The sequence below is a fragment of the Stegodyphus dumicola genome, chromosome 1 (genome assembly GCF_044657685.1).
Source record: "Stegodyphus dumicola isolate Sdum_Otavi_A_Nest chromosome 1, ASM4465768v1".
NCBI lineage: Eukaryota > Metazoa > Arthropoda > Arachnida > Araneae > Eresidae > Stegodyphus > Stegodyphus dumicola.
The window spans coordinates 136473284-136492195 of record NC_140768.1 but is presented as its reverse complement, the minus strand read 5'-3'; the positions used below and the strand labels follow the sequence as shown (position 1 = coordinate 136492195).

At 32.2% G+C, this 18912-nt stretch overlaps 2 protein-coding genes across 6 annotated transcripts in view; one reads left to right on the top strand and one right to left on the bottom strand.

Moving 5' to 3' along the window:
- The window catches only part of LOC118197310 (uncharacterized), a 134572-nt gene that overhangs the window by 5357 nt on the left and 110303 nt on the right, over window positions 1-18912 (bottom strand). For both annotated transcript variants that reach the window (XM_085821168.1, XM_085821165.1), the window contains exon 10: window positions 15699-15765. In XM_085821168.1, the coding sequence (XP_085677294.1) occupies window positions 15699-15765 (67 nt within the window). The remainder of the gene's footprint in view (window positions 1-15698; window positions 15766-18912) is intronic.
- LOC118201403 (sperm-specific sodium:proton exchanger-like) overlaps window positions 1-18912 on the top strand; it is a 251684-nt gene that overhangs the window by 201363 nt on the left and 31409 nt on the right. Inside the window, exon 26 of one of the 4 annotated variants that reach the window (XM_085821147.1) lies at window positions 10334-11639. The exons of 2 other annotated variants lie outside the window; for them this stretch is intronic. In XM_085821147.1, the coding sequence (XP_085677273.1) occupies window positions 10334-10498 (165 nt within the window). In that variant the 3' untranslated portion in view covers window positions 10499-11639. Of the gene's footprint in view, window positions 1-10333; window positions 11640-18912 lie in introns of those variants that run through there. One more of the 4 variants, XM_085821163.1, reaches the window with a different exon arrangement.

Here is an 18912-nt window from a genome sequence, read left to right as displayed (position 1 = left end):
AATGTAATTGTAGAATGCAATTGAAAACACATAGTAATTGTAATAATATTATGCAATTATTTTGTAATTACAATGTAACAATTTTTAATTACATATACAATTTACGCAAATGCATTTTAATTGTGAAATCTAATTGAATAAACAGTATAACTGTAATTATATAATCTAATATAAATTACAATGCAATTGTAATGACCTCTTAATTAAAATTGCGCAGCAGATGATTGTAATTATTTAATCAGAAAAATAAAAGCCCCTTATAATTTCAGTGACATAGGCTAAGGAAATCGTGATGATATTTGAAAATTACAGTCAATAATATTATATTCGAAATGTTTCTGCATTTTGGATAATGAGTTTTTAAATAATACAACAGGATAATCACCTATAAGAAAAATATAAATATTTTCTGTCATGTCTTCTTAATCATCTTACATATATTGTAGTTTGTGGTACCAGCATAAATAGGAGTTTATTTAAAGGAAATATTTTATATAGACTGAAATGCACATAACGTTAAGTAAGCAAATATGTATGTTTATGATCTTCAATATACATGTGAACCTAAATTACAAGATTAAGGAAAAGCGAGCAAAGAGTTTATAAATGTTTGAAAAGGGATGTTTTTGCGAAGGATTTGTTATGGGAAGCTTGTGTTGTTTACATTACACAAGAAATAAATTATAAAAATTACATTTATCCTTTCCTTTTCAGAAAGGGGATCATCAAGGACTAAACTAAGTCTCATAATTTTATCCAACCTATTGCTTTAGCAAGTAAAAAATGATTCTGATTGACAATCAGTATGCTTAATTGCTGTGTGTACTAGACATTTTACTAAATCCATTTATTATGAATTACCGCCCAGACAGTAAAGTGGTTCGTGACTCTGGTTGCCGTACCGAAGAGCCGGAGAGTTCGAATCCCGGATAGGGCATGAATGTAATTTGTTCGTCCTCTTCATAGGAGGCAACGGTGGCCCACGTATTAGTTCCCTCTTTAATAACATGACCGGCCTTAGTAGTGATCAATGTCTATAAACGGCTACTACCTGCCATTGGAAAAAAAAATTACGAAGTGGTCGTTCATTTAACATAACACACATTTTCCATAAATAGTTAAAATGCTTTATTCAGTTCAAGTGAAAGTACTTGCATGAACTAGTTTTCATCATTGTTTCACGTAAGAACAAATAAAGGTGTTTTTTATGCACCTATGATTGTTATATTATTTGGATTACGGTAAAGACTGCAAAGATGCTTCTGTGGATAACTTTCTAAGGGACACTGGCTCATGTTCACATCACCCGTTAATAAAAGCGGGAAAAGATCTTTATTTAATTTAATGCAACGAAACGTTTAAGAAGATTGATGTACTCATAGAGAACTTTCTAAAATAAAATTATTTGTATTCATGTTACACATAAGGAAATCCACAAAGCTATCTAAACAGTTAGATTGTTTGCCAAAACTGGCATTTGATTTGAACTAGTAGTATTCAAAAGCCAACCTATTACTCTGCTGAGCGAAAAATCTAATTGCCTTTGAAGTTATATTGTAATTCGAAAAATCATTGTATTACAATTATTTTTTTACTTTTTTCTCCCCAATGGCACATTGTGAACAGTTACAGTAACACAGTCCATTAGGCCAGATGGGGTGGTCTCTTTAGTATGGAGGCACCTAATATGTGGGCCCCCATCGCCTCCTATGAAAGGACGAACAGTTATAACCACGCCTTCTCCGGCATTCGAACCCAAGCCCTTCAGTATCGCAGTCAGGCTTCCCTAACCACTATACCATCTGAGCAGCACAATTACAATTATAACTGTATTAGTTGTAGTTTTAACTACAAAGTAACTACAATGAATTACCAGCTTTTCTCAGTCAATAACAGATAGCTTAAACTTTAAAGATAAATGGAAGGTCTTATAATTTGTCGAATGGCAATATTCTAAGAAAGTGTAGTCTCCAAGATGGTCGAAGTTTAATTACAGTCTTACATTGCGCATACTCGCAGCACTTGCCCAAAGGCTGTTCCAAGATTATTTTTGTTCATCTCATCCATTAATTTTGGAGACAGGATCATGTCTAGAGACATTTTTTTCCAAGGACAGTATTTCATATAATAGAAAAAAATAATGCATCTCCCTCAAAGTGCAGGAAACAACGAGTACTGATAAATTTAATTGAAATTACAATTATAATTCTAGTTAATACAGATACAATGTTACTTTAACAGTTAGAATTACATTACAGTTCTAATGGCAAAAATGTCAAATGAGTGGTATACTTTTACTTATCTTATCACAATATTAAACTTTTAATATTGTTTTATTTTAGTTATCAATATCACAATATTGAGCTTTTTAATACCATCGGTACTGAAAAAATGTTTTACTACTGTCATGAAATGTATATTTGATAATATTTTCTCATTGCTGTTTTTTCTTATATATTTTTCTCCATAATTTATAAAAGTTTGCAATGGAAATAATTCTGAGGATTTTATAATACCTCTAAATTTTCATGAAATAAAGTTCCATTAAGGTTTACTTGAAGGAGACTCTCAGTGCAAACACTCGAAAAAAAAGTCACGCTACATTTACATATTATGAAATGGTTGAATGTACAGTATTTTCTTGTAACAGCGGTGCTTAATATATCGCATTTTCTGAAAGAATACATGTGTTGCCTAAAATCGAATTTAAATCACTATAATCAGAATAATTGGCTAAAGTATTAAATTGTAATTTTTATAGCATCAATCGAATTAGTGGATTTTATTGAAGATAAAAATTTGTTGATATTGACAGGCTATATTATTTTTTGTACTATAATGAATGCTGTGAGACATCAGCAGACATAATAGCTAGAGCAAAATTCAGGATATGGTAACTTAAAAAAAATAAATAAATAAATAAAAAATAAAAAAGAAGAAGCAGAAAAAGAAAGCGAAAAAGAACTGAATACAGTGGGAAAGAGAAGGCTTACTATGGTGAAACATTAGAAAAGTTTAGACAAAGTGTTAATACTATATGTGAGAAAATACTAAGGGAAAATTGAAATATATCATAGCTACGTTTAGTGTTTTCTATATTATTTGACACCAGTCTCTAACATCTGTGATGCCATAACTTGAATTTGAATTGCTATCTGATTCTGATGATTCGCAAGATTCAATATCTGAAGAAAGTAGTGCATCTTCAGTATCAGAGCCACTCTCCATTATATAAGTCGAAAAATAAACTTATGTTTGATAATTTTAAAATTATAACTGATTGAAGAAAGCTAGAGTACAAAATGTGCAGAATACAAAAATGTTAACTTCAACTTAAAGATTTCAAAAAAAGAACTAAGAATTTTCATTACTAATCTCAAATTTAAAGCGCCTCAGTTACTGTTAAACTGTATCTTTTCCCCTGCGAAACTACGTTGTCAAAAAAATTTCTTACGTATACAAATGCTGCTTTACTTCATACCCTATTTTATCCAATAAACTTAGAAACCGTACAAAATGATTTTATTCATCTCAAATAGAAGAGAGTTTTGAAAAGAGAGCGGAACTTTTGAAGTAATTTGATTCCTTCCGAAGGCGCCATGAACATGACAATTTATAACTGTCAGCTTTTACAACTAGAAATTAGATAAACTCTATTGTTTGGTAAACCGGACTGTGTCTTCCGTACTGTCTAGTTTCCGGGAATGGTGATGCATGCAAACTTTTCCCTCTTTCTGCCCTAAGAATAAACAGCTCAAAGGGGAATTCTAAAAAATATAGAACCTTTTCATATATGCTCTTATACTCTGCGATTAACAATAGCGTTTCTTTATTTAGATAGCTTTGAGCATGCAAACTCAGTAAAAATTAGAAAACAAGTACCATATTTATAACAAAGCAGGTTATCTCAGTAAATAAAGGGTATTAAGTACCGGCGATGGCAAGATTTTCCCATGGTTTGAAAACTAAGTAATTTATTCCTTTCAGAAAATTTTCTCGGAAAGCAAATCATCACTTACGAATAGAAAAAATGTTCTAAGAACTATGGGATAAATTTATAATGGGAATGAAAGAATGGAAGAAATCGGAAACTCTTTTCTAGTAACGATTTTACTCCTCGAAAGTTGGTTTCAGTATCACATTTTTAAGGAAATGACACATGAAATGGATTTCAGAAACTGAATCTCAAAATCACCAATAGCTATCCAATATTCTGCATTTGTAAATATTTATTTAATTTGCATTTCATCCAAATGTTGAAACCAAAGAGGAAAAGAAATCACCTTACAAAAGGAAAAAAAAAAAAAAAAAAAAAAAAATATTCTCATTCTTTTACAGTGATATTCCATTAAATTATATCAGAAAATCATATCACTGTTGGATGCAATAAATATTTATTTCAGACATGTTGCTTCTTTATGGATGCAACTCTCTTTTGCAATTAAACACTGGTAGTTTCGCCCAAGTTTGAATTCCAGTGAATGTGTTCGTTGCTTGGTATTTTGGTGAATTTTATGTTGAATATACGAAACCAGTTTCCCTGAAAAAGCCATCTACAAAGGCATCCTTTTCTTCAAGCAGGTTCCCATCGTATGCTATCTGCCTACGTATTTCATCGTATGCTATCTATCTGAATCTGCAAGCTATCTATCCCTATTTGATGTTGACAAGATGTATTCAAAAATTACTGTTCTTATTTTTTATTTTAAAATAAACAATTGAAATGGAAATCCTCAGCTTGCTTTTATTTACTTAAATAATAACATTTGATAATGTGAATTGAGTATTAGAATAATTTGCGTATTAGAACCCAAAAAAAATTTAAACACCAATTTTGAAACTTTTGTTTTGGTTTGCTTTATTTTTACTTCAAAGCACGCGACAGCTATCTGCCTAAAGGGAGGAGTGCCTCTGTGAAGGACATTCTAAGAGAAACTTGCTCGCGTCCACATTATGCACAGGGAAAACCACAAAAATTCCACTTTGAAAGGTAAAAGTATCTAGTATTCTACGTCTATATTTTTAAGAGTGAGATTTTCTTACAATGAATTTGAGCAATTTAATAAAAGTGCTATAATTAATTAAGAATTAAAATAATGTTCTTTTGTGATTTACATAAGGTAACACTTTCTGTCAAAAATAATCATGAAACCGAATTTCACTACCATGTAATTTAGTTCGAAAACTGTGAGATATCTATGGCATCTTATCTGTATGTAGACAATTTTTAATAAGGTTGTTATGACTGAAATTTGTTTCAAAATATTCAATATTTCATAACTTCTGTCAACCAATAAATGAGATAAAGGTAAACTTCCCTTTCATAAATATGAAACAAGATAAATGAAATAAATTTGTGGTAAAATGAATTACAAACAATATGTCGAAATGACTGACACTGAGCATGTGTTTGTTATTTTAATAATATTTTAATTATCAATTACATGTAACTTTCAATAGGAATTAGGTATTTTAAGCCTCTTATAAATTTTTTCTTAGCGTTAATGCTCGATAGCATGAATCAAAAGCAGAAAATTAGTTAAACTACACTGTCTCAATAGTTTGTAAGATTATATTGCATATAAAAACAAATTAACATTCTATAAACGTACATTAAAATACCGAAACAAAATAAAAATCAATAACATTTTTACTTAATAATAAGCAACAGAGAGGCTTAATAAGCACTAGAAGGGGCGCCAAATTGGCTATAAGAATTCGAAAATTACTTTAATTATTTCTTAAATTTGTCAGTAATTATTAGGAGAAATAGGCTTCGTCAAACTTAAATAACCAAAAAAAATTCAAGAATACCTGGAAATTAATGCAATGTGCATTTCGATGTTATTTCTTATTTATCAAAAAAGAATTTTTTAATTTTCATTTGAAAATTATAAATAATTGGCTACATTATTTTCTGAATTTATAAAACTACGATTAAAAAATACTTTAAGAATTATGGTATGATTATGCTATAAGAATTCTGATATTTTGATTTAATACAGTTACTTTTGCTTAATACAAATGTAGTTATTTTTATATATATAGGGACGCGCATTTACCTTTCTGCCTCAGGTGAAAAAATATTTTGGCACGGCTCTGATAAGCAATTAAAATAAAAAATATGCGCAAAATTAGTAACAAGGCAATAGAAAACTCCCTTTTCTGTTTTGGATATCCAGAAAAAAAATATCTTTTTTCGTGTAACCAAAGTATGGACACAAAACGTGTTCCTTCCTCCGTAAGGGCAAAACCAGCCCATCTGCTTAATCGCCTCTAGGCAGTAATCAAAGGACAGCAGGAAACCACCACTTAAGTTTAACGACTTGTTGATCGCCCTACAAGGAGGGGGGAAGAAAATCTAACAACGGCCGTTTTTATGACAATTTTAGTTCACTCTACATGAAAAAAAAAAATTGTAAACATGGTTAATTTTTACTGCAGTTTTCGAAACGTAAATAGAATCAAATGCGAGCCGGCCGGTGGGTTAAATATCATGTTCTTCGCGTTTAAACCATAAAATTCATTTGAACAGCAATATCACAAAATAATTTTAAAATCAGCATATCTTTAGATTTTCCAATACACAATCTCGGGCGCTGGAGATAAAAAATGTTCTTTCGTACAATGTCGCCATAACTCGCTTTGAAATTGTTCAGTTTCTTAAGCAAACATTCGTTAAAGTTTTACAAAACATGCAATAGATAATAAAACAAATTCCAAGTTCAGGCTTCCAGATCCCCATATTCTAGTGGAGGACAACTTATTGGAAAATTTATGTCTCTAGGTGCTGTTGCTTTTTTGCAGCACGAGAAACATACATACATTTGTGCAGATTCTTCATTCTTTAATTTCTTTAAATATAATACAGATCTCTAATATTTGGTGGCAACAATTTGAAAAGTGAACCAACACAGAATGGCAAAACATAATTAATAGTCCTTCTGGATTAACAAGACATTGATATGAAACATCATAAATAAATAATTACTCATTCAGTGATGTAATCACCATCATTGTCAATGACCACCTGCCAGTGTTCAGGTATAAGTTAGTGCCTTTCCTGTAAAATTGTTAAGGTTTCAATTTGAGGAATTCCGTTAACCAGTTAAGAGAAGTTTCAACATAAAATTGTTTTCCCTGAATGTTATTAGAGAGAGACCGGAATAGATGGTAATTAGAAAGGGCAATAAATGTGTCAGAAGTGTTCATTTTTTCCTACTGAACACTCCAATCCGATCAGCCTTGAAAATGGCCAAAATGAGCTGTTAACAATATACAAGTTCCTTCTGCAACAATCAAATTCCAAACTGAAGAGAAGCAATTGAACAAGGAAAAAAAAAAAGGTTTCAAAATGCGGTGCTGCCATATACATGAAGAACACAGACTTGCACATCGAACCAATATTTTAGCCGAAATATTGGTTCGATATATAAAAGTATCAATTTTCAGGCAATAAATATATTTAAAAATAATATTCTTGTTAAACTGCTTTTGTTTACAGTGGCCTCATTTTTGGTTAGCATTAAAATTACATCCTTTATTTTCTAATGAGTAGCTACTTAATGTATGTTAAATGCAAATATGATTCAATGATATTATAATGAACCTTAAGATCATTATTTTCTGATAATAAAAAAATATTTTGCAGATTTTTTTAAGATCATAAAACCCTGTTTATTTGAAGTAAGTTGAAGAAACATTTCATATAACCTATTATTTCCATTTTATGCTGCCTATTTTTGGTAACTAATGATAGAAATAAAGGAACATAGTTTTGGCAAAAGTATATTATAATTTATATACACACATATAAATGTTATACACAAAAAACATGGGTGAACATAATTTTGCATTTTTAACCAGTTCACCGTTTTCCCCAACAAAAACTTGTTCACAGGAAATGCATCTTCATCCATTAGTAACGGCAGACTCTCATTGGGGTGAAATGTGGTCTGGACCGAGACACATTTGTCACATTGTGTTTTTCCAATCCTCCCCCCCCCCCCGAATGAGTCAAAAATAAAAAGAGGTGATTAAATGAGGAGATAAGCGGGACCAAATGGCCTAATGATTTTTGTCCCACTTATCTCCTCAGTGTTGTCACATTAGGATCACAGTGGGGCTGTATCAGTAAAGTAAAGGATGGGAAATCACTATCTCTGAGTGGATACCCCCTCAACGCATCTCGTGAGATCCACAATCAATTCCTCACTTTCATTAATGAACAAAGAGGTTTGAAGGTTTTAAATATCTTTTTAATTCCTACTGATTCCCTGAGGATATAATTCCCTGAACTATGAATTGCATTGAAATATTATCTGCTTTAAATTTCATTATGACTGTGTTGCGTTAATTATGAATGAGATTGGTGAAATGAAATTTTGGAAATTCATTTTTCAGAATTTGAATTATTAATTAATATTTTACTTTTCAATTGTTATTTATATATATATTTTTTAAATCTCATTAAAATCGAGAAAGCTACAGCATTAAAAGTCTCGGAATTTAAAAAAAAAAAAAAAAAAAGGGTAATATACGAAATTTGTATTGCTCTATTGTTTCTTTCAGTTCCTTGCTAAATGTATAATTATATTTTGTGCAAAACATTTTCAACAATATGTACCTTTTTTGTTTGAGAATAGATGTCTGCCATTTTGTACAAGAGACAGATTTATATACTAACAAGTGGTAGAAATGGCTGGTATATCTTCATTTGCAAAAAATACTGATATAAAATTTTCATTTACATTGTAGAAATCTTAAAATTAATTAGCAACAATATTTCATAAACAAACCTCATAACCTCATAATACATCTTTATATTACAAAAATTTATTTTGCAAATGCAATTTCAATTTCTTTAAGTAAAACTAGGTAAACCTTCATTGTAAAGTCGTATAGAAATATGTAAATAAGAATAAAGTTCTGGTATTTTACAATTTATAATTTGTTATACGTGGTTCCCGTTATTTATTTAATACTTACAGACTTATGTTAACAGTTAGAATTTAGTATTAAAAAATTTAATGTATTTAAGTTCTAAATATAAAGTGGAAAACTCGAATTTATATATTATTATATTATTTAAAATATACGAGCTATAATGTGTTCCCTATTTTTAACCTACATATACCAAAACTTTGAAATAAATTTAGATTAAGTTTGCCTAATCTAATTTTAAGGACACTCGAAAGTTTTTATGGGGATAGTCTTGGAAAATACAATTCTTGAAGCCATTTACTTTTATAAGGCTAGAATAAGAAAAGAGAAATATTAACGGAATTATGAAGCTAGTTACAACAATTACAATTTTTAATATGGTCAAAAATTTGCTGCTTAATTTTATTATGATTATTATTGAATTTTCAATTCAATTTAAAAAAAAAAAAAAGAAGTGTCACTTCTCTAGTGATCTATTCAAAAAGAATAACTACAAACAGTTACTAACTTCTTAATTTTTAAAATTGGTACTTTACATAATTCAAACTTTATTTGTTGTAGAAAAAGTACAATAAGCTGCTTTAAAAAAAAAAAAAATTAAAAAAAAAAACTCTAAATTAAATAACTGCAATTTTAAATAAGAACCTTAAATATCTAAACTAAAGAAAGTTTTTTTATAAGAAAATAAATTTTAAATTAAATATATAAAAATATATGGGAAATAATTCGGTCATTATTTTTGCTATAGCGCATCAAGAAAATAATAAAACAAAATTAAGGATATTTCAAATAGGCAATACTAGCTAATGAAGTTATTTTAACTCCACTGAACAAAGTTTTTACTTGTCATTTAAAAATTGCATTTGCATTGCAATAGATTTCAATAGATTTGGGGTTGGATACAAGAAGTGAGGTCAAAGCGAAAAATATCTGATCTAAGTAATGCACCAGTCTTTGTGTTTATGATCCTTGTTAAGGGGTCTTGATTCAGCGTCCTTGAGTGTGACAAGAATGCAGTCAAGTTGAATTGAATAGAACTTCTAAATAGATCTTCACAGCTGGTGAAAAGGGGTAAAGAAATATTCTAAGGCCAGTTTTGGACACAAAAAATTTATCTTTGGAAGAGAAAAATTTTACAAAATGCTTGCATTTTCCAGAACAGCAAATATAAATAAATATTACCATACATTGGTTCTTTAAGAACACTACTGTTCACAATTCTTTCACATTCAATGTTTAATTATTTCAAATATATGCATCATTTGGGAATTTTTAACATTTTTTTAAATGTACTTAATTGCTACAGGAGTTTAGATTTACTAACTCAGTTTCTGAATAGTAAAATAAAGAATAACTTTGATTCGAAAATTAATGAATTCTTATTTGTTAGGTGATTAATAGAAAGTCTACTGGAAAGTTTTATTGGATAATGTTCAACATGGATGAAGATGTTCATTTGAGACGTACATGGCTGTTTCTCTCTGTGACTGCATTTAAAAACATCTGCTTTTCTAAATTAACTAAAACAAAACTGTCTCATATCATTATTAAATGAGAAGCAATCAGGTAAACACAGCTACTGATCAAGTTCATTTATGACAATGTATTTTGTAGGAATTTGAACAAATATAAATAATATTATATAGGAAGAAATGCCACAGAAGTAAGTCAAAATTTAATTACAATTTTTGGTGAAGATGTAGTTTTGGATAGAACGTGCAGGAGATGGTTAAAAAAATTCAAAGTGGGTCAATTTGACATTAATGATAAGCCACACTCTGAGGCAGCCACCTTTGATCGATGACAATAGTGTCAAGACCATGATAGAGCAAGATCCTTTTTTGACAATATCAGAGATTGTGGAAAAGCTTAACTCAGCAAACCATTTCGAACCAGATTTGGAAACTAGTATTAGTTTACGTATGTTTCGGATGAGTTAAGTAAGAAACATATGCATGATTGAGTCATCATATGCTCATTTCTGCTTGCTTGGAACAAAAATTAACCCTTTTTGGACCGAATGATAACTACGAAAAGCGGATTATTTTCTTTCACTTCCCTAACAGACAGAATTTTCTGGTAGACCTCATACGAGGGCCATCCAGGAAGTAGATTACGTTTCCGTCTGTGTCCGCTAGGGGCGGGGCTAGCGCGGCCATCTTGGGGTCAGAGCGTTGCGCAGCTCAGTCTGCATCTAGCAGTGCTAGTGAGAGGTTCGTGCTGTGCTCCGTTCAGATACTGTGACGGTTTGAAATGTCTGCGTTAATTGAAAATCCCGCGAGCTGCGAGGTGCGCTCAGTAATAAGGTTTCTGACTGCAAAAAACTGTAAACCGATAGAAATCTATCGGCAGCTTCGTGAAGTGTATGGGGACAACATTATCACTAAAGGTGGAGTGCGTCAGTGGGTCATAAGATTTCAAAATGGCCGAACCAATGTTCACGACGAAGATCGAAGTGGGAGACCCAGCATAGTGACCGCCGAACTTCTCGAAAAAGTCGATGCTAAAGTCCGTGAAAATCGAAATTTCACAATAACGGAACTTTCTTTGAGTTTTCCACAAATTTCGCGAAGTTTGTTGCACGAAATCATCAGCGAAAAGCTTGGTTACCACAAGTTTTGTGCAAGATGGAAGGCAAGAAGAGGTAACGAAGTGGTTGAAGGCGCAGGCGGCCGAATTTTTCGACGAAGGAATTTCCAAGCTCGTACATCGCTACGATAAATGCCTTAATTTGTATGGTGACTATGTAGAAAAGTAGTATTTGAGTGTGGCTTTCATCTGTATATAATAAAATTTGTTTCCTATACTTTGTTTATTTTTTTATTCCAAAACGTAATCTACTTTCTGGATAGCCCTCGTATTTTAGATTGGAAAATTATAATTATGAGACAGAAAATATGTTCTGGTAAAGAAAGAATTTTTTTTTTTTATTATTATTTATATCCCAGGAAAAAGGTGATTACTGAAAAGTTGTTTTTAATAATGATTATTTGTACAATATGAAAAATAATTTTCGAAAATTATGCATGATTTTTTATCTTTAACCATCCTCAAATTTGTTATAGGAAACAAAAGTTTTTAATCATGAATATACACAGTACTGACATAAGTTCTGTCAGTACTTGCAATGCATATAACTACTAAATAAAATTAGGCAAATCCATTAATTTGTATATATATATATATTTTAAGTGCTACAGAATGAATATACTCTTATTCAAAATAATCATCATGTGCAGCAACACACTGGAAAGATTCTGAGGCCATCAATAGCTGCATGAATTGTGTCCAATGGATTTTTTTTTTTTTTTGGCAGCTAACGTGATTGATTTTTTTTTTAACATCTCAATACTGTGGTGCCATTTTTGACATTTCTGCTACAGAGTGTAATCCAATGGACTTAATTTCGGACTTTCACTTGGCCGTTTCTGCTACAGAGTGTAATTCAATGGACTTTATTTCGGACTTTCACTTGGCCAGTAAGCAGCAGCAGTGAACAATGACACATCAGTTGTCAACCACTGCTGCATTATTTTTGCTTTGTGTGCAGAGCAATAGATTATTAATTAACATGTACCCTGCTCAAAAAACCATTATTTTTTTTAAACAGCTTTATATTAATATATGGTATCACCATTTCCAAAACTGTGTGGTAGACAGATGCAGAAGTCTTTACACTACCTTCACAAGAATGCACTTCCAATATTCCTCACCAGGAAACCGCACACCATACCATGCAGAAGCAGAGGGATGTCTGTGCTGCACAAGTACAACTTTTTCTCTTGCTTCCTTGGAAGACCATGCATACACACAATCATTTTGCTAGTTAGAAGACTGCTTGCTCTCACCATACATCATTAACAAAACATGGGATCAAACATGGCATATCTCCTTTAATTTTTCAGTTATTAAATGCTGCATACACCTTTTATATGCACCAACATGTAAATCATCCTTCAGATATGTGACATATCCATAGTTTATGGAAATATATTCATTTCACAAGACAAAATTATTTGTTTACGCACAGCATTTTATCAAATCCTTGCATGAACAGCATTTTTAACTTCTTTCCTGCGTACCGCCTGCTGTTGCCACACTGCAAGACGGTTACTGGCGGAGTCATAAAGGTCACATTGTAGCCGACAACATGCAACGTTGCCACGCTTCTTCATTCACAATTACCATACTATAGTGTGTTTAGATTTTACTCACAGAACTTATGGCAGTACTGTGTAGATAGAATTATCTCAGTGATACAATTAGTTAATGGAAATCTAATGCTTTTGTAACTAATACAGGGTTCATAGCCACATTTTAGTTAAAAAAATAAGCACCTATAAGCACTTTTCAAGCACATTTTAAGAAAAAAAATAAGCACCTGTCTAATTACATTATACACAACTGCATAACCTTAAAAGAAAAATTAGACTTGTAATTTAAAATATGAGCAATGCAATATTTATTAAGAGAATGAGCATTACCTCAACAATGGAAAACAATTAACTTTTTTTTTTAATTTTAAATGACAGTTCAATTTACAGAATTAGTTTACAATGAGAGGGGGAAAAAATATGCAGAACTAAACTTTATTACAATATTTAATGATGATATTTCAGTTGAAAATATTGAAAATAAATAATATTAAGCTATATTTGTATTCGTTCGGCACCTAATAATAAATACAATTTATTTTTCCACTCATATTAACATTTAAATAATTTAATTTACATCAAAATTCTGAACATTTTCTAAATTTTCATTGCATAACAGTTTTCCCTTAACATATATCCCAAGCAAAGTAATTTAAGTAAAAATGAAGCACATTTCTGAAATCAGAAGACGGGAAATTGCTTCATTCAGTCATCCTTTAACAGTAAAAGCTTAGCTAGCCAGCATACTCGGAAATTCCCGAATTTTCCGGATAGTAATTGGAAAAAGAGGAGTGGGGGAGATTGTAGCCGTTCTTTAGATTTAAATTTAGGCTAAATAAATGATTTTGACATTTCGATATGTGCATCATACAAAAACCAACGGAACTGAGAAATATTCTGCTTAGAAAGCACAGTAAAACTCTTTTAAGTGTTCATAAACAAATCTCAGGCTGAACATCAAAATTAATTACCAATGCAAAATACTGCAAACGTTATTGCGCAATACGTGCAGCGTAATTCTTCCATATGTGATATTACGCAATCGGAATCAACACCTGCCGGTATTCGCAGGGATAAATAGTCCTGGGTATTCTTCTAAGTCCTGGGTATTCGGAGAAAGAATTAAACAAAAGAAAAGAAAGAGACCTACTAATCTGGGGTGTTTCTGATTCTAATTTGCAACAGACTGGAATAGAATTTCCGGAATAGAATCAATCTTCGCTTGGGTTGGGTAGACCTCAAAAACTTTTGGTCCTATTCAATCCAGATTGGACAGTGACAGAAAAAAAGTCTGCTGCTTCAATATTAGAGATTTTGCGGAGAAACTCCCAACCTCCGTACTGTATAATGTATTGGCAAAGAAAATGAAATTATTTCGACTATTCGATTACTTTCCTTTTATTTAAGGCATTCCGAATATTATTCCTGAGAAAGCTAATCTGTGTAAAAACACACCCATTTTTGGAAGTTTATCTATACTTCAGCAGTTACTGCAATTATATTATTATAAATATTCACACATATGCTCATAATATAAGTATAACGATCATAATAAACACGAATATGAACAGACCACGCGGAACGAGAATGCAAATTTAATAAAATCTTGATAGAAATTCAAACGTGTGTAGTATTTGGGTGGGAGGAAAAGAATACCGAATGTACCGGAATTTTCTACGTTTTCGCAATTCTTTGGCCAATAGAATGACATGCACCTGTCTGTACTCTCGCGCACACCATAGGTTACGTTAAGGCAGAGGAAGGGGGGAAAGCAATTTTCGAGAGTATGATTCACCATCTGACATTGCATATAAGGAAGAAAAGTTGTTTATTTAGTTTCGGCTTTGTTACGGGGAAAAAAATGCGCGTTCATTAAAAACAAAGGATTAAAAAAAAAAGCACTAAAAGCAAAAAATAAGCACTAAAAACAAAAAAATAAGGGCTTTGAAGAAAAAGTAAGCACCTATAAGGGCCTTTATATTTTATTTTCAAATATAAAGACTTATAAGCACTTGTAAGGACCGCTACGAACCCTGTAATATAAAATAAAATTTCTCATATGAGGAAAATGTGATTTAGTTTTTAAATTTTTTAAATTATAATTAGTACTATATAAATATTAAAATTTAAAATGATCGTTCTACACAGTTTCTTCTTTCTTGACCTTGGAGAGCAATGGAAAACAGCAAAATGAGCTCTGGTCACAACATTAGGTTGGGAAAGGTAATATAATCACAACGTGATAGTTTTTATTTTTCCCTTCAAGGAATCACCAATTTAACTATTTTATGAAACCATGCAATGTTATATTCTTATTTTTATGCTCTGTTTTAAAATCTAAAATTCCTCTAAACTTTTAACAACTTTTCATTTTGGTACAATGTTTCGTTTTCTGTTCCTAAAATCCTTATTGTTAGCTTCCTGCCATGTATATTCTAGAAGTCCCTAGTTCCATCAACATGAGAGAAATATATATTTATAGTAATGATTGGAAAGCATATTATTTAAGCAAATTAAAAAATCTCAATTAGTTCATGTCAAATTTACGTAATTAAAATTACTCTTTTACTTGTCATTATAAACTAAAATTTTAATATATACCTGTATTCTGATCTACCCACTGCAGTGCATCCATATGAGCATTAAGAATTTTAGCAATTTGTTGCACCTGAAATAAAACGGTTAAAAAATTAAATCATATAAGTATTTAAAATTTCAAGTACAATAACAGATTTAAAACAAAAGAACAAATTTAGCTACAGCGGAACTTTTCTAAACCATTACTTTGCTTATCATATCACTTTCTTTAAGTTTCAAAATATCTCAACTACCGTATATACCCGCGTATAAGTCGACCCCCCCCCACCTCGACATAAAAAATTCGTAGAAAATAAGAAACCCGCATATACGTCTGCCCCCCACTTCCGAAATTGACCGAGAAAATTTTTTTTTAAGTACTACATTTATTCAAAATCATCTGAGAAAAAAAAAGTAAATATACGATAAAAAATACCTTGGTAAATAAAGAAAATCAAAATCCTTCAACGTCCGATTCGCCAAACATTTCATAGAACTCTTCTGTCGTCATTGGCTCGTCATCATACATATTTTCAGTTTCGAACTCTGTATTGTTACAATCACTACTAGAGCCTTCGTCGTCATTTTCACTTTCAAAAACAGCATCATCTTTCATGTCGGTATTTGACTCCAAGGTATTTGACACTCTTAACCCATGGGATGTGTGCTCCATACATATAGATTTTTTGCTTGATTCTTATTCTTCTGGTGAAGATGGCCACTTCAGATTTATCCACATTGATTTGCAATTTCCATTTAAAGCCAGGCCTTCAGTACATGTATGTGTATCAGCAGTGCTTGAATGGCTTGGTCTAGGGATGCATTTTTTGAAAGGATTGCCGTGTCGTCTGCATAAACCAGAAAGTAAATCGGGCTGATGAGCGAACCCTGAGGAACACCAACATATGTGTTCCTCTGTGTATGTGTAGAAAGTATATTTTTGTAGCAAACAACAAATTGTCTTTTTTTTTTTTTTTTTTTTTTTTTTTTTTTTTTTTAAATAGATATATCCTGGGAACCCAGGTTGATAAGTTTGCAGAGTAGCTCGCTGAGCAAAACACGAATGAAAGCTTTCAGTACATCGAGGAATAGTGCAGCAGTGCTTTTTCCATTCTGTAATCCTTTGGCTATGAATTCTGTCCTGTCATAGTCCTCTTTTGTTAAGAACTGGCTATCTTTTATGTCTTTTTGCTAATTGCACTTCAAGCAATGTACTAATTAGGCGTATTGCACTCATGTGTCAGCACTATCTTAGCACTAAAACTTGTTAGTGTAGTTTTACTTGCATTCGTAATTGCAATTGACTTTTATTTTATTTACCATAATTGTGTAATTTCCTTATTATAGCGCACTAGTATTTGATTGTAATTGTAGAAGTTTTACTCTTCTATTGCGACTTTTACACCATATGCTCAGTTTTTTAAATTTTTTTTTTTTTATTTTTTTTTATTTTATTGTATTACATTCACTTGTTTTAGTATTGTTTTTGTAATACGAGTATTAGGCATATAGCACTGTTAATGTACTTAGTGGTGCGTATCTTTAATATTTCTGCGTATTCTACTTGTGGTTATCATTAGCATTGAATTTATGTTTTTAACTTACACTTCTTAAAGACTTTACACTGCATTATACTTTATTCTCTGTGTAAGCACAACATTGCTTATCTTCTGCATACGAATCTTTTGGCATTTAGTACTAGTCTCTGATGGCAACCAGAGACGATTCTCCCAATTTGCTGTATAAATTAGATCAGCCAGCAGTCATTAGCCAAGAGGCACAGACTTCAGAGGATTCTGTACAGACGCCAACTGTGAAGGTGAATTCCTTAATAGACAATTTTTAAGACACCTAGAAAAGCACCGAGGTAGACGTAAACTTACCTCAGCAGTAATTTCTGTCCAGGCAGATTACTTAGCTGATATAAGGATTGTTTTGAACGACCAAGAGGTAAGAATTGCAGAACTTTATGGTGAATTAAAGGCACTTAAGGATAAATTTCCAACTTGTGTTCCGTACTGCTCAGCTTCTGACACTGTTCAGCCCATCCCCTCTGTTCAACAAGACACTGTTCTCAGAACAGAGGAAGAAGTGAACCACGAACAGATAGTGGAAGAAGCTTTCCAAACGGTTGTTAACAAATGCGCCCGCAAAAAGCAACAAGCTCCCGTTCAGATTCTTCTCTCGGAGCACGTACTACTAATTAAAGACAAAGACGATAAGAGGACTCCAGACAGCATTAAAGAGCTTTTAAAATCTGTTATCAATCCAATTAAGCTAGGTGTCCACGTAGTACAGGTAAGATCCACACGATCTCGTGAACTCTTGGTAAGGTGCAGGGAGAAGGCACATCTAGCAAGACTAAGAGGCGCCATCACTGCGAATTCTCAATTAAGCAACCTGCAAGTTCGAGAGCCAAGAGTTCCAAGACGCTCCGCTATTGTGTTCGCTACTCCAGAAGACACAACTAAAGAAGATCTTACGACAGCGTTTTGTGAAGCACTCGGGCGCTACTCAAACGAAGGTATACACCCAGCACGCTCCTTCAAGAGTAAACTGGGTCTCACGAATTGGATCGTAGAGTTTGATGTTCATATTACAGATAAAGTCCTTTCACTCAGAACTGTCTATCTTGGCCTAAGTTATTGTGCTGTAAAGGAATATCATCGCATTACGCGTTGTTTCAAGTGTCAAGGCTTTGGACACCTAGCCATTGTAGTGACATTTATTGTAGTGAAGAAATAGTGTGCAGCACTTGTGGGGGCGCCCACCGCCACACAGATTGCAGTGGTGATCTAACAATCTGTGTCAACTGTCAAAGGGCAAACGCTTCTCAGCAATTGAATTTAGATACAAAACACACAGCAAGTGACACGCAATGTCCCATCTACAAGCAGCATATGGAGCGTCTGATGCGTCGCGCTCAGGCGAACAATTAACTTCTCTATTTGCTAACGAATTGCAAGGTATGATATTCGCCCAATGCAATCTGCAAAGGGCGCGAGCAGCTACATTAAATTTTGCTGATCTATTGGTAAGATTTAAAGCCACAGTCTCACTTATACAGGAGTTTTATACTAGTGGTGAATACATACCTGGTCTGCCAAGCACAGCTAAAATCTACTTGTCAACTTTAAAACTCGCAGGTTTGATTTATCATGGTCCATTGTCACCAGTTCTAATCCGACAAACTGGACATACAGTTACAATCCTTTTAGAACTACACACTTCCTCGCTA